At 38.6% G+C, this 14896-nt stretch overlaps 1 protein-coding gene across 2 annotated transcripts in view; it reads left to right on the forward strand.

Annotated features, from left to right (window-relative positions):
• Window positions 1-193: 193 nt before the first annotated feature.
• The window catches only part of HSF5 (heat shock transcription factor 5), a 50329-nt gene continuing 35626 nt past the window's right edge, over window positions 194-14896 (forward strand). The window contains exons 1-2 of one of the 2 annotated variants that reach the window (XM_045044645.1): window positions 194-1004; window positions 6575-6751. In XM_045044645.1, the coding sequence (XP_044900580.1) occupies window positions 209-1004; window positions 6575-6751 (973 nt within the window). In that variant the 5' untranslated portion in view covers window positions 194-208. Of the gene's footprint in view, window positions 1333-6376; window positions 6752-14896 lie in introns of both variants that reach the window. The other variant, XM_011289117.4, reaches the window with a different exon arrangement.

The raw sequence follows: 14896 nt of genomic DNA on the forward strand, positions 1-14896 counted from the left end.
CTTGAATAAACCTGTCCTGAGCAAAATATTGACGTAAAAGAGTATATCTAAAAACATAAAATGCTACTCTTTAAAAGATCACTTTGTTTACTCAGGATACCATACCCCCATCACCATTCTTATTTTGGGAAGACAAGCAATTAAACTGTTCGTTTATACTTAGTTTATGGCTACTCAGATTATAGAGTTAGCCCCTTTGTTCTCAAGAATGGCTGACTTTGAATTGGCAAGTGCACAGTTTCCGAATTCTGAAACCTCACACGCTGGTTGCGGTGATCAGCATGAATCTTGGTATTCCACCATGGATAATCAGGTTTATTTATTTTCAGGACTTAATAGTACCTGGTGGGCTGCAACACCACGGAGTCTGGCGGTTTGGGGACGTCGCCGAGGAAACGTGCCTTGCTGCCGCCGCGCCCCACGCTGCTGCAAGGGTCGGACGACGCGGAGTCCAGGGGGAGGGTTGGCTCGCGCCACGTCCGGCCGCGCGGTTGGGAACTCGAGGCCCCATTGGCCGCGTTGGAAGGCGCGGCAGAGGCTCGTGCGCCAACGGTCCCGGGGTACGCGGCGGGCCTGGCGCAGGCAGGAGGGGGCAGGGCGCCGCGAAGGCCGGGCAAGGGGGAGGGGATCGAGAACGGGGTGGAAGAGCCAGGCTCTGCGGGGCGAGGCCCAGTGCCCGGGCGGGGGCGATGGAGGAGGCGCTGCTCTCCACCCCCATCAACCCCAACAACTTCCCCGCCAAGCTGTGGCGGTTGGTGAACAGTCCCCGGTACCGCTCGATCCGCTGGGACGGCCGTGGCGAGGGGCTGCTCATCGACCAGCCGCTCTTCGAGGCCGAGCTGCTCAGCCCGCCCGGGGCGGGGGCCGGGGGCGGTGGCGGCGGCGGCGGTGGCGGCGGCGGCGGCGGCGGCGGTGTGGGGGGCACCGGGGCCGAGCCCGAGCTCTTCAAAACCACCAACTTCACCAGCTTCATCCGACAGCTCAACCTCTACGGCTTCCGCAAGGTGGTGCTGGGCGGGCCGGGCGCGGCGGGGCCCGGGCCGGGGCCGGGGGGCGGCGGACCGGCGGGCGACGGGCCGCTCCACCACTTCCACAGCCCACACTTCCGCCGCGACCAGCCGCAGCTGCTGGTGCACCTCAAGAGGCTCACCAGCGCCAACAAGGCCAAGCTGGCCGCCGGCCTGGAGGTGCCCTGCCGGCCGCCCAACCGCTTCCAGAGGCTCCTCATTACGTCGGCCTCCGCCTCGGCCTCGGCCTCGGCCTCGGCCTCCACCTCCCCGCTGCAGCACCAAGAGCCGCCGCCACCCGCGGGGCCCCGGCCGGAGCCGCATGGTGAGTCCATGACCACTACCAGGCACATGGGGCGACGGGGAGCAACCGCCGCTTCCGAGGGCATTTCACACATCCTCAGGTGCGAAGGTGATCCACTGTCTGCTGGGCTTCCCGAGAAATAGGTCACGTCGCCCCCACCGTTTCCCACGACCGCCAGCACCCCCTTTCCGCCGGTGTGTCCCCTGGCAGGACTTGGCGTTTTTAGTCCGTTCTGGTTAATTGTCCACTGGCAGCCAAAGGGACCTCTGCTGTAGTCTTTCTGCTGTACCTGGCCTCTCTTGAACTCCAACCCCCCATAGCCATCTACCTTCTTGAGACTCTTCCCTTCCCTTCTCCAACATCTAGAATAAGTAGCCCTTTGTTGAAGCACTAGGTCGGGAAGAAACACCGGAGGGTCTCCTTTGCTCTAATGGGAAGCAAAACAGTTACTGTAGAGGGTGAGGATATGATGGCCAAGGTGGGGAGGAACAAAGTCAGCCAGGAAAACGTAGAACATTTATACCGACCGAAGGGAACCATGGTACCTTGAGTGGAAGTTTGCCCTTGAAGAGACATGCCACCTTCTACCCATTGACACATCTAAGAAGTCTGAAGAGATGTTCTGACAATCGTATTTTAGGTTCCAAGTAATATATAGAAAGGTTAACACTGTGTATCTTAAGGGCAAATATATAATAATATATTAATTTTTCATAAGATACTGTTCCTGCATAGAACGAATTGGCCAAACGTTTCTTTCATCATAGCTAATTAGAGCTGATCTTTACTTGAGGTGTTATGGTTAGACAAACAGAAGGCAAAATGGTTTTCTTTACTGTCAAGTTGTAGTTAAAAGGAATTTTAGGAAGTTCACATTTATGTCTTTGAATCTTTCACTATTGGCTACAACCTTTCAGTCATGAAAAAACTTTGTATAAATATGTTTACTAAAAACTCAAAAATTCTTTCTGACAGAAAATTATTTTGTAAACTTGGCTTCCGATGCTCTTCCCCCTCTTCCAGGAAGGTGAGGGTGGCAAATACTCCTTTTCTCTGTTTAAAGAGTCCATGATATGAGGCAGTATTTCAAAACAGCAACTGGATATAATAGTGAGAATTCATTCTTGTCTTCAACAGAAACATTTTCACCATGTTAATTTGGATCTAACATAAATATGTAAGGATTATTTTTTAGTTATGGGAAGCTAAAAATATACAAATAAAAGTAACACTTTGTTTGATTTAACCTAGGCCCAGGGTTATGAATGAGGCAGCATTTTGTTCATTTGGAATTTAGAAGATAAGAGATTAGCTTGTGTGTGGAGTTTAGAAGATAAGGGATTAGGTTAGAGTTCTAGTAACAAGTTGGAAAAATAGCAGTGGCAAAGGAATGTTCTAAAGGAATTCTAAAGGAATATTAAGCCACTTCCATGTGATGGCCATTGATTTTGGTGGGGAATTGCATGGGGAAAGGCACTGGAGACAATACCCTGGCATGCATTTGACAGAATCTCTGACGTGGGTATTTGTTTTTTAGGTTGTGTATCTGGTGGGTGTAAGGAGAAAAGACTGGAAAGTGTGTTCTTGGGAGTAATAGGGTAACTACTTCAGGCAAAGAAACATACAAATGTGCATACATAAAAACCAAGTCTTGCTCACTTTTTTCACTTCTCTTTTTCTCCTGACGTATCCTAAACCCAGTTGTATTCTAAGAATAGAGTCCATTTTAATGAAAGAAGTACAGGGGCTGCCGACGGTCAGATTTTCTTATAGTTGAACTCATACATATATATATAGTTATAGAAATTCAATGTGTGTGTGTGTGTATATATATATATATATATACAGAGTTTATATATATAATATATATATATATACAGAGTTTATATATATAATATATATAGTTTATATATATAATATATATATAAAGAGTTTATATATATATATACACACACTTCTATAACTATATAGATGAACTTTAGTTCAGTTGGTCAGCATTTTGAAGATTTGTTGAATAACATGAATTTAATTCATATTTTTGCAGTGTAGATATTACATCAATCCACATATACCTAGATTATTGTAGTTTTCACACATTTCCTATTTTTTACCATCTGCCTGTTGGTATGTGCAGAAGGTATGTCAGTTGTGTATTGTCTACACGATAGGCTTGGTTCACTAGGGAATTGTGTTTCTGATGTGGGTGGAATGTAATTCTAAGTTCAAGAATACTGGGCCAACTTCGTTCGCTTTAATTCTGTGTTCTAAGCCCTTGGCTCTTCTGTTTCTCTTCACCTAGTTTTTATTCTGCTTGACCATTTCTTTAGTTATATGTCTGACTGTACTGCTACTTCTTAGTCTCCACTTTGTTTTCTGTGTTCTACTTCAGCTTATGGTTTGAATACTTATGTCATTTTTTTTTTTTTTTTTTACAATAGCATCCTCTGTTCTAGTACCTTTTTATCTAGATCCATTGAAATAGTTGTCTTGTTCACCTTTCAGGAATGTCCTTGATAAGAAATGTGAAAATCACATGTTTTTCCCTTTTTTTTTTCTTTTGCTCCACTTTGTTATTTTGGTTTTAGTGGCAATTTATTTTACAATATTTGTTAAAACTTTCTAAACTAAGTAACAGGTCTGAGTAATAGTAGATAATCTGTTTTGGCCTGGGGATATCAAGCTTTCAAGAGGCAGACTTTTTTCCTGGGAATTGATTAGTTCAGAGCCATTTATATAAAAGGAACAAGACCTTTATGAACAGAAATGCATCCTGCCTTACATTTCTAAAATTCTGGATTTAAACTTTGTCAAATATATCTTGCAGATGTTCTGAAAACATACAGACGATATTCTGTGAAGTTAGTCAGAATAGAGCCCTATGAGGTAACCCTTAACAATAAATAAGAGCTGAATGTGTTTTAGTTCTTTATTTTTAAAAAACAAATGTAAAAGAATGCCCTTCTAATCCTATCAGTCTTCATATGCATCTAAAAACATCTAAAAGTATATGAATGTTTGGCCATCGCTTTATCATGATAGAAGTAGATTTTATATTTTGATAAATCAAGGTAAAGAATTCTTTAATAAACTGTTTAAGTTACTGACAGTCTGAAAATTCATCAATATCTTAACCCTAAAGAAGGTGGAAGAAGGGTTAGCTATTTCACACTGTAGCGATATATAGTTTTAGCATGTGAAGCATCCAAGGAAGAATCAAGTGGTGGGTAGTTTTAGATCTCAGAAACACCTGTTGTGAAGAGCAAAAAATGTTTAAGTCTTAAAGGATTGTTTCTGGTAGTTCAAAGTGTGTATACATATGGAATTGCTAGTCCAGTACCATAAAAACTGTTTTTTTGTACTTTAAAGGAAAAAAAAAGAAAAGCAGTTTTTAAGAGGTATGTATCATTTGAATACATTCAGTCTTCTGAATTAGACTTTTTTTCCCCCGTTAGATTTAGACTTCTTGATTTCCAGGTTACTTTAGGATTTGTGTGTGTATATATATATATATGTATGTATGTATTTGTTTTTGTCATTAATGCTTTATTTTTTTTAATTTTTATTTTTTAAGAGTTTATATTAAGAAAATTGGCTTGAATCAGGCAGGGCCAAACCAGAAGTGGTTAGGAATGCTCCTAGTGCTCTATTCTTTAGAGGAAATTAAACACCACAGAAATAGAATGAAAGATGTATAACATGTTGAATGGGTTTACAATTAAAATATTTGGAAAAGTAGGTATTTGAGTGCCATCTTTTACCATATAGTTTAATAGAGGAGTAGCACATAAATTAGATGTCCCCTCTGTTTTATAGATTAGTTTAATAGAACAAATTGAAAGGAATTTGTGAACCACATAATTTAACATCCTCCCTGGGAAAATAAAGCTAGCTTTTTTTTTTTTTTTAATTTTTATTTATTTACTTTGAGAGAGAGAGAGAGAACCACTGGGGGAGGGACAGAGAAAGAGAGAAAGAGGGAGAGAGAATCCCATATGGGCTCTGCAGGTTCCATGTTCAGCTCAGAGCCCAATATGGGGCTTGATCCCATCACTGTGAGATCGTGACCTGAGCTGAAATCAAGAGTCAGATGCTCAACCAACTGAGCCACCCAGGCACCCCAGGCTAGTTTTGTTTATTGTGTTCAAGAATCACAGTCTGAAAAATAATTTCAGCCTGCAACATGTATATTTTCTTTTTTCCTCATTATATAGTAATGCCCTTTCTCTCTCTTCATTATCTCCACTTTTGAATTCCTTTCTACCTTACTAGATAGGAGAAAGCAAATATCAGAATCCCTGGGCTTGAGTATATGGATTTTTAACAAACTCTACAGGTGATTTCAGATGTAAATCAGTGTTTGAGAGCTGCCGATACCTAGGATATCTAGGAAGGGACTCTACTGGGGATACTCTGAGGAAAAAAAGACTATGGAAAATAAATTTTTTTTTGATCATAGAAAATTTTTGATTAAGAAAGGAAGAAAAGAACCGAGTCAAAGTTTTTAAGCCTGACTTTTCTGCAAAGATGAGCTTTAAAAAAAATTGAAAAGGAGTAAAGAGCATTTTCTTTTTGGTTTGTGTTATAGTTCTTATTTGATCCCCACTTATTTCTTTTATGTATATGGTTAAGTGTTTACTTCTGTGCATATTATTAAGGTTTCTCAATGATCTGAAAGACTGAGTGGAATTTCTAAAACTTCTACGAAGTAGCTTATAGATTGGAAAAATCTGGGTTAATCAACTGAGGTTAAAAAGGTAAGATGACTGAATCATCTATAAAAGTCTTTGAACATTGAATTTGATTTAACATTTGATTTAATATTGGAGTTTGGCTACTTTGTCTCTTACTAAGATTGAGAACCAAGCAAAAGTTTATTTGATTATTTTTTTAGCATTGTATGTGTAATCTTGTATTCTGGATTCTGAACTTGTTTTTACCAGAACTAAATTTCTGTTGTGTTAAACATGGCTGAGAATTGAACATATTCATGTTTTGTAACTTTTAGTTTACTACATCCAGTGGTACAATATAAAATTAGTAAACGCGCTCTTCCTCTTTTATGCAGGACCAGTGGCTGTAGGACAATTCCACCGGTCATTCCGGCGAGATAGTTTGTCTCCTTACTCCTACGTATCAGCTTCATCCCACAACCATAGTACTTTCCCTCTGAAAGGTTTAGATCGGACCCCGATTCCTCCTAGAACATGGCAGAACTCCCTTGGAATGCATCCAGGACAAGTGGAAACGTCTCCCACTTTTTCAGATAAAGGGGTTCCATTTCCTGTACTGCAGAGGTTTCCGACTGAGGTTACCTATACCCTGCAGCCAAGCGCCACATCTGTACACGTTCAGCAAGGTCCTCAAACAATGGTCAGCTCCTCCCAAAAATACAGTAACTACACACCCTCAGCGCAGTACTCCCAAGCCTACTATCCAACAGGTATGAGAAATTCAAGTTCAGTGGCTTCTCTTAAAGTATTTTATAATGGGCATTTGTATTTCTAAATGCATTTCTGCATTCTTAAAAATAGTATGAATATGCACATAAGAAATGTCAAAGATTTCTCATCAGAACATGTTTTTGAGCAATATATAAAATTTCATTGTGTTCTTAAAGATTGTGAACATTTTGTTGGTACAGAAAGATGTATGTTTTTAGTGAAACTTTTATATCTTCAAAATGGGTCCTAGTAATGAAATTAGGACATAACTACACTGGGACCTTGTTCTGACTCTGCTCTTGTTGCAGTATTTTGTTTCTTTAAAAAACATTTATATACATGTTATAGTTGACCCTTGAACAATGCAGGGTTGGGATGCTGACCCCATGCAGTTGAAAATCTGTGTGTAACTTTTCATCCTCCCAAAACTTAACTACTAGTAACCTATTTTCACTGGAAGCCTTACCTAAGATAACATAAACTGTTGGTTAGCACATTTTTTGTATGTTATGTGTATTATGTACTATATTCTTATAACATAGTGAGTTAGAGAAAAGAAAATGTTAAGAAAATCATAAGAGAAAATACATTTACAATACTGTACTGTATCAAAAATATCCAGAAATACCCACATAGTTCAAACTCATGTTATTCAAGGGTCAACTGTATATATTACATTTTTTAATGTTATAGGTGAGATTACCTCATAATGAAATCATTTTAGCATCTCAGTGATGAAGTTTAATAAAAGAGCATACTTTCTATCTCTTAAAACTAAATCATATTCTTCTAGTAAAAATGTGATGGTGTGGTTTGACAGGGCAGTCCCTGCAGTGTTAATCCCAGCCAACTAAGAACTGCAGAGTAGCAGAGAAGAGAACCTGACAGTGACAGCTGACCTAGAGCTCAACCAAGGGTATTGAAGACATACTGTAGATCTCAAGCCACTAATCAGGAATCCTTATGATAGTGACCATGTGTTAAGTTTCTTGGGGTGGGTGGGGAGAGTGTTTTTTTTTTGGGGGGGGTACACTTTTGCAAGATAATAGCCTTACCTTTCCATTCAAATGTATTTTCTGTTTTGCAGGAACACCATATAATCATGGTGTATTTCATCATGTAAAGTGCTTTAATACTGAGTGACAAAAGGGGCAATAGACATATGACAAGGGTCAAGGCTTTCAGAAAAGACCAGAGAGAGAAGAAAGAGGGTATTCCTTTGCCCAATGAATTAAGGTTCTAGGAATATTAATTTTCTCAAATATGTAGATCTGGAAGCACCATTTCTGCCAGGCAGGAGGAAATCCAAAGCTAGAATAGGTTAAAAGAATGTAAATTAGGGGAATTAAATAATTTGTTGACTTTTAAAAGTTATAAATCTGTTAACTTCTGTTTGTAACAGTACTCACTATTTTCTAGCTGTATCACCCAACTGTATTCTTTTACTATTGGCTTATTGCATTCTACCTAAATATAGCAGTAAAAGAGATTGCTTGATTTTCCCAAAATATATAATATTTTGATATTAAAATAATAAAACAAGAATTTAAATTAGATTGGGTTTTGTATATTTTTAGAGCTGCTACTCTTTTGGTGGATGGAATTGAGAAGGAAAAGGAAAGGAAGTATATGGATTAAGGATGACTTAGCACTTTTATTCATTTTGCCTATTAGAAATTTTTTTAAAATGTTTATTTTTGAGAGAGAGCGCCCATGCGTGCACAAGCACGGGAGGGGCAGAGAGAGGGGGACAGAGGGTCTGAAGTGGGCTCTGCGCTGACAGCAGTGAGCCTGATGTGGGGCTCAAACTCACCAACCAAGAGATTATGACCTGAACTGAGAGATAATGACCTGAACTGAGAGATCATGACCTGATGTTCAACCGACTTAGCCACCCCAGTGCCCCTTGCCTATTAGAAATTTTTAAAAAAAGGTTGAAGCCTAGTATTTTTTCATATTTTCAGCTACTTCTTTGAAAAACAAAAAATAGATGACTAAATTCATGTTAGAAGTTTTATATCTTCTAGTGAATACTATAGTTCAACATTTTAATGAACAGATTAGGCATTACTATCTAAATTATAATTTCAGCTGTGTTCCATGCATGCATACAATACATATGCATATAGAGAGAGACAGTCTGTGTCTTCCTTACACTTGTTTTACATTCTGTAGCCCATCAACTGGATAATACCCTTACCTCCCTTCCCTTTACCAGTAAGTGTTTCCTTTCCTAAACTCCCTCCAAACCCCCTTCCTCAAACTACTAAAGACTCAGAAGCTGTTGGGGAGTTTAAATTTGGAAGGCCTGCAGCAAGAGAAATGTAGAAATGTACTTGGCTTTCCAATTTGGAATTTTGGAGGCATTTTCCTATGGACATGTTAGATATGGTGGTTAGGTTCTATATTATTAGTCCTACACTTATGGTACAGGTGGTTATAATCTGGTCTAGGAGCCAAATTAACTTATATGATGTTGTTTTATGGGAACATGTATTTCAAGTTCCAGACAATCTTCTCAGAAACACCTAGTTCTAAATTTTTTGAGAACCACTTAAGTATCATTTACCAGAAAACATTACAAATAGTTACTATTATTCATTCATTATAGAAATACTGTTTGTTAAATTATTATGATTTAGGATATGTTATTTAAAAATATTTTATGTTAGCTTGGATGTAAAATTATAAGTTGAAAATTGTCAAATAAAGAAATAAATAGGTGAATAGATTAATTAATTGAAAATTATGTCCAAGAGTTCAAGGTAAGGGCTAGGAAACAGACATTAAAAGAACAGGTAAGTGCTGCTGATGTTTTGATAGTGTACAGTACATGTGAAATAGAATCTTGTGTTATCTGAATTTTTGTTTTGGGAACGTTGAAGTGACTATAAAGTTTCTGAGGTTCTGAAAATAAGTTTCATGATCTCATGATGATACCTACTACATAGACTAGGTCTATGCCATAATGTAATAAGCAAGACTGCTTTGAACATTCTAAAGTACTATATAAATAAAAAGTTGTATTGTTGGGGTGTCTGGGTGGCTCAGTTGGTTGAGCATCAACTCTTGGTTTCAGGTCGGGTCATGATCTCAGAGTTCGTGAGATTGAGCCCCGCATCAGGCTCTGTGCTGGCAGGGTGGGGACTGCCTGGGATTCTCTCTCCTTCAGCGCCTCCCACCTCAAAAATACATAAATAAACTTAAAAAAAAAAAAAAAGGTTGTATTCGTAAGTAAAAGCAACCTACTATGGAAAAGAAAGTGCCATAAAAATACTGTAGAAGTATTTGACTCCTCCAAATTTTAGGTGAAGGAGGCAAAAAGTAGTGAGCAACTTAACCAGTAGTTAATGAGTACCTGTTTATGAAGAGCATTACAAATGACTTAACCAAAGTTAAATAGAATATCATTCTCAGAGGCAGGATAATGATCATTTTCAAACTCAGCTCTTGAAATAATAATGAAGTAACTAATTTTGGAATAATGGTCACACTTGAATCTTTTTGAAGTGAACTATATGATTTGAAGTTTGGATCAAATTTTAGTAAACAGCAACAGCTGACTTCATTTAAAAATTCTATTGATAATAGAGGCTCCTGGGTTGGCTCAGTTGGTTGAGCATCCAACTTGGGCTCAGGTCATGATTTCCGGGTTCGTGGGTTTGAGCCCCACACCAGGCTCTGTGCTGACAGCTCAGAGCCTGGAGCCTGCTTCAGATTCCGTGTCTTCCTCTCTCTCTGCCCTCCCCCTCTCACACTCTGTCTGTGTCTCTGTCTCTCAAGAAAATAAATAAACATTAAAAATTTTTTAAAATTATATTGTTAATAAACTTGAATCTGGTCTTCAAATATTATAGTCAGTAAAGTTTGAGTTTTGTATTACTTTATAAATTAATTTCTTTAGTAAAGCCAAACATTGAGACTAGAACATTGCTGTCCAACTGACTCAGAATGACTCATCTGAATCGTTTCTTACATTTGTCATTCCTCTCTTGAAGTGCTTATTTTCTTTGCCTAGTTGATGACATTTTTTCCACTCTTATCATCGCTTCAAAGACAAAATGTTGTAGATCCAGTATTGATTGACTCTTTTTAGTCTTGTCCTATCTTAGATTCATTTCTTTCTTTTGATATTATTTTCATAGCATGCTACTGTAATTTAATTTCCTTTTTAAAAAAGTTTTTATTTACTTATTTTGAGAGACAGAGAGAAAAAAAGTGTGAGTGGGAAAGGGGCAGAGAAAGAGGAGAGAGAGAATGCCAAGCAGGTTCCACACTGAACTGTCAGCAGGGAGCCCAACTTGGGGCTTGAACTCATGAAGTGCAAGATCATAATCTGAGCAGAAGTCAGATGCTTAACCTGCTGAGCCACCCAGGTGCCCCAGTTTCCCTTTTGTATACAAAACTTTTAGACCTTTTTATTTTATATTTTTAATTAAAATTTTTTTTAATGTTTATTTTTGAGAGAGACAGAAACAGAGCAGAGTTGGGGGAGGGGCAGAAAGGTGTGGGGGAGACACAGAATCCAAAGCAGGCTCCAGGCCCAGAGCTGTCAGCACAAAGAGCCTGACATGGGGCTCGAACTCATGAGCTGTGAGATCATGACCTGAGCCAAAGTTGGACACTTAACTGACAGAGCCACCCAGGTGCCCCATATATTTTCAATTTTTTTTAAGCAAGCTCTACACCCAGTGTGGGGCTTGAACTCATGATCCTGAGATCAAGGGTCATGTATGTGCTTCACCAGAAGCACCAACCAAGCCAGCCAGATGCCCCTAGATCTTTTTATTGTATTAATTCTCTACATATCTGAACATACATAATAATATTGATTGATTGATTGATTCATCCATTCATTCATTCATTCATTTTTAAGTAGGCTCCACGCTCATCTCAATGTGGGCTTGAACTCATGACACTGAGATCAAGAGTCACATGCTCCACTGACTGAATCAGTCAGGTGCCCCCAAAATATTCATATTTATATAGAGGCCTATATTGAGGAATGTTTTCCTTTAACTAATGTTATAATGCTGAATTGACCCAAAGTCAGTTTTGCATTGTTTTTAAAGTTAAGTTTTAAGCTTAAAGCAGTGATGAGTAATTTGTAGCTGCCCTTTATCTCATTTCTTTTATTTTTGAGGGAGAGAGGACACAGAATCTGAAGCAGGCTCCAGGCTCTGAGCTGTCAGCACAGAGCCCTATGTGGGGCTCAAACTCACGAACTGGGAGATCATGACCTCATAACCGACTGAGCCACCTAGGCGCCCCAAAAGAATAAAATATTTTAAAAGCTATCTTTCAAAAGACCCTACATATTAACATCTTAAAGGTTAAATACAGTCATGTGTAAGAATATACAACTTCCTCTGCAAGGTGCCTATGATATTTTATTTTTTATTGAAAAAATAAATATTGTATCATTTTTTTAATAGAATCTTGGGCAAAAAGAATTGATTATTATTGTTTTAAAGTATATTTAAATTCTCAAGAATTTATTTTTTTATTCTATATAATGTACATAGACAAATATAGAACTGAAGTTATAAGAGCTTTCCAATGCTCTTATTCTTGTGCTCAGGCAGCCTTTATTGTCTGTTTCTTTGAAAAGGTCTGATTTTCTTCTTGTGGAAAGAGGAAGTTCTCTTTAGCTGCCAGAAGAAACTAAGCAAAAGCACAATTATATTTGTCTTTCTTTTTATTGAGGTAAAATATAAATAATGTAGAATTTACCATTTTAAACATTTTTAAGTCTACAGTTTTGTGGCATTAAATACAATCACATTGTTGTACTAACATTATCACCTTCCATCTCCAGGACTTTTTCATCTTCTCCAGCTGAGACTCCATACTGTTAAACACTAATATCATATTCCCTTCTTCCCCTAGCTCCTGGCAACCACCATTCTACTTTCTGTCTATGAACTTGACAACTCTCTGACACTCATATAAGAAGAATCATACAGTGGTGCCTGGGTGGCTCAGTCAGTTGAGCATCTGACTCTTGATTTCAGCTCATGTCATGATCCCAGGGTAATGGGATCGATCCCCACGTCTGGCTCCACACTCAGCGTGGAGAGACTTTTAAGATGCTCTCTCTTCCTCTGCCCCTCTCCCCCAATTTTGCGCTCTCCCCTCTCTAAAAAAGAAAAATAATTAAAAAAAAAAAAAAAGAATCATACAATATTTGCCCTTTTGAGATTGGCTTACTTCACTAAGCATACTGTTTTCAAGATTCATCGATATTTTTACATGGGCCAAAATTTCCTTATTTAAAAAAAAATTTTTAATGTTTACTTATTTTTGAGAGAGAGAGAGAGAGACAGAGTATGAGCAGGGGCAGGGGAGGGGCAGAGAGAGAGGGAGAGACACAGAACTCGAAGTGGGCTCCAGGCTCCTTGCTGGACTGAGCCACCCAGGCATCCCTAAAATTTCCTGATTTTCTAATGCTGAATAATTTTCCATTGTATGTATATACCACATTTTGTTTATCCATTCATCTGTTGGTAGACATTGGGTTGCTTCCACTTTTTGGCTATTGTGAACAATACTGCTGTGAATATGGGTGCACAAATATTAGTTTGAGTGCCTGCTTTCACTTTTTTGGGGTATATTCCCAGAAGACCTTTACCTTACTACAAATGAGGAAGTGTTGGGGTTCTAGATATATAGTAACTTATCTTGAAACTAAATTTACTATTAGGATGTTTTTCCTGCTGAGCATTTATGTTGAGAATTTTCTCACTGCTAACACTACTATTCTGGAGTAAATTCAAGTCCAAAACATTTTAATTATATATTTGAATAACCTCCATAGGATAAACAAGTATGAACTTGTTTTCCTTACCTGTAGTAGGAGTGAAAATTTTTACTTTTGGATAATTTTTAGTAATCCTGAATTTTTCTAATTACCAGAATTCTTTTAAAAATGTCATTAACTGGGGCGCCTGGGTGGCGCAGTCGTTAGGCGTCTGACTTCAGCCAGGTCACGATCTCGCGGTCTGGGAGTTCGAGCCCCGCGTCAGGCTCTGGGCTGATGGCTCAGAGCCTGGAACCTGTTTCCGATTCTGTGTCTCCCTCTCTCTCTGCCCCTCCCCCGTTCATGCTCTGTCTCTCTCTGTCCCAAAAATAAATAAACGTTGGAAAAAAAAGATTAAAAAAAAAAAATAAAAAATAAAAAAATAATAAAAAAAATAAAAATGTCATTAACTATTATATTTATATCTGAAATAGAATTCTTTTTTTTTAAGTTTTATTATTTATTTTGGGAGAGAGAGAGAGAGAGAGAGAGAGAGAATCCCAAGTAGGCTCTGCATTGGAAGTAAGGAACCCGAAGTGGGGCTCAATCTCATGAACCATGAGATCGTGAGTGGGAAGCTTAACCAACTGAGCCACCCAGGCGCCCCTGAAATAGAATTCTGTCCATTATTTCCAGTTTTATATTCTACATGCAATTTAATACTTTAAGTGAACAATGCCTTCAGGAAGATAGTGGAAGTTCTTTATGCAGATGAATGTACCTTAGGACATAGTGATAAATTCAGTTTTATAAATGTCAGTGCTTTCACAATGTTTTCATAATACACACTAGGTTAATTTTTCACGTACCAAGCAACAGTTGCTGTTCTATAGCTAAGTTTTTCATATTCTGTAAGCTAACTAGTATCTTACTTTGTTCTATTTTGTTGATTATACAAAATGGGATTGCACTGGTAAGGAAATAGCCATTGAGGAATCTTTTTGGATTATCTATTCATGTTCCCCTTTTCTTCATGCAGGTAACTTTCTACTTTCCATTTGTTACTGGACACTTAAAAGGATAGTATCCATTTTGCTGTTTCCTTAGATAATAAATCAGCTATCAACTATATACTAATATATTCTCTATTGTTTATTTTACTTTGTTTATCCAATAAATTTTACTATTATTATTTTTAATGTTTATTCATTTTTGAGAGAGAGACACAGAGTGTGAGTGGGGAGGGGCAGAGAGAGAGGGAGACACAGAACTCGAAGCAGGCTCCAGGCTCTGAGCTGTCTGCTCAGATGTGGGGCTTGAACTCATGAACTATGAGATCATTACTTGAGCTGAAGTTGGACACTCAACCAACTGAGCCACCCAGGTGCTCCTTATTATTTTTAAT

This window comes from Felis catus, chromosome E1 (assembly GCF_018350175.1).
Source record: "Felis catus isolate Fca126 chromosome E1, F.catus_Fca126_mat1.0, whole genome shotgun sequence".
Lineage (NCBI taxonomy): Eukaryota > Metazoa > Chordata > Mammalia > Carnivora > Felidae > Felis > Felis catus.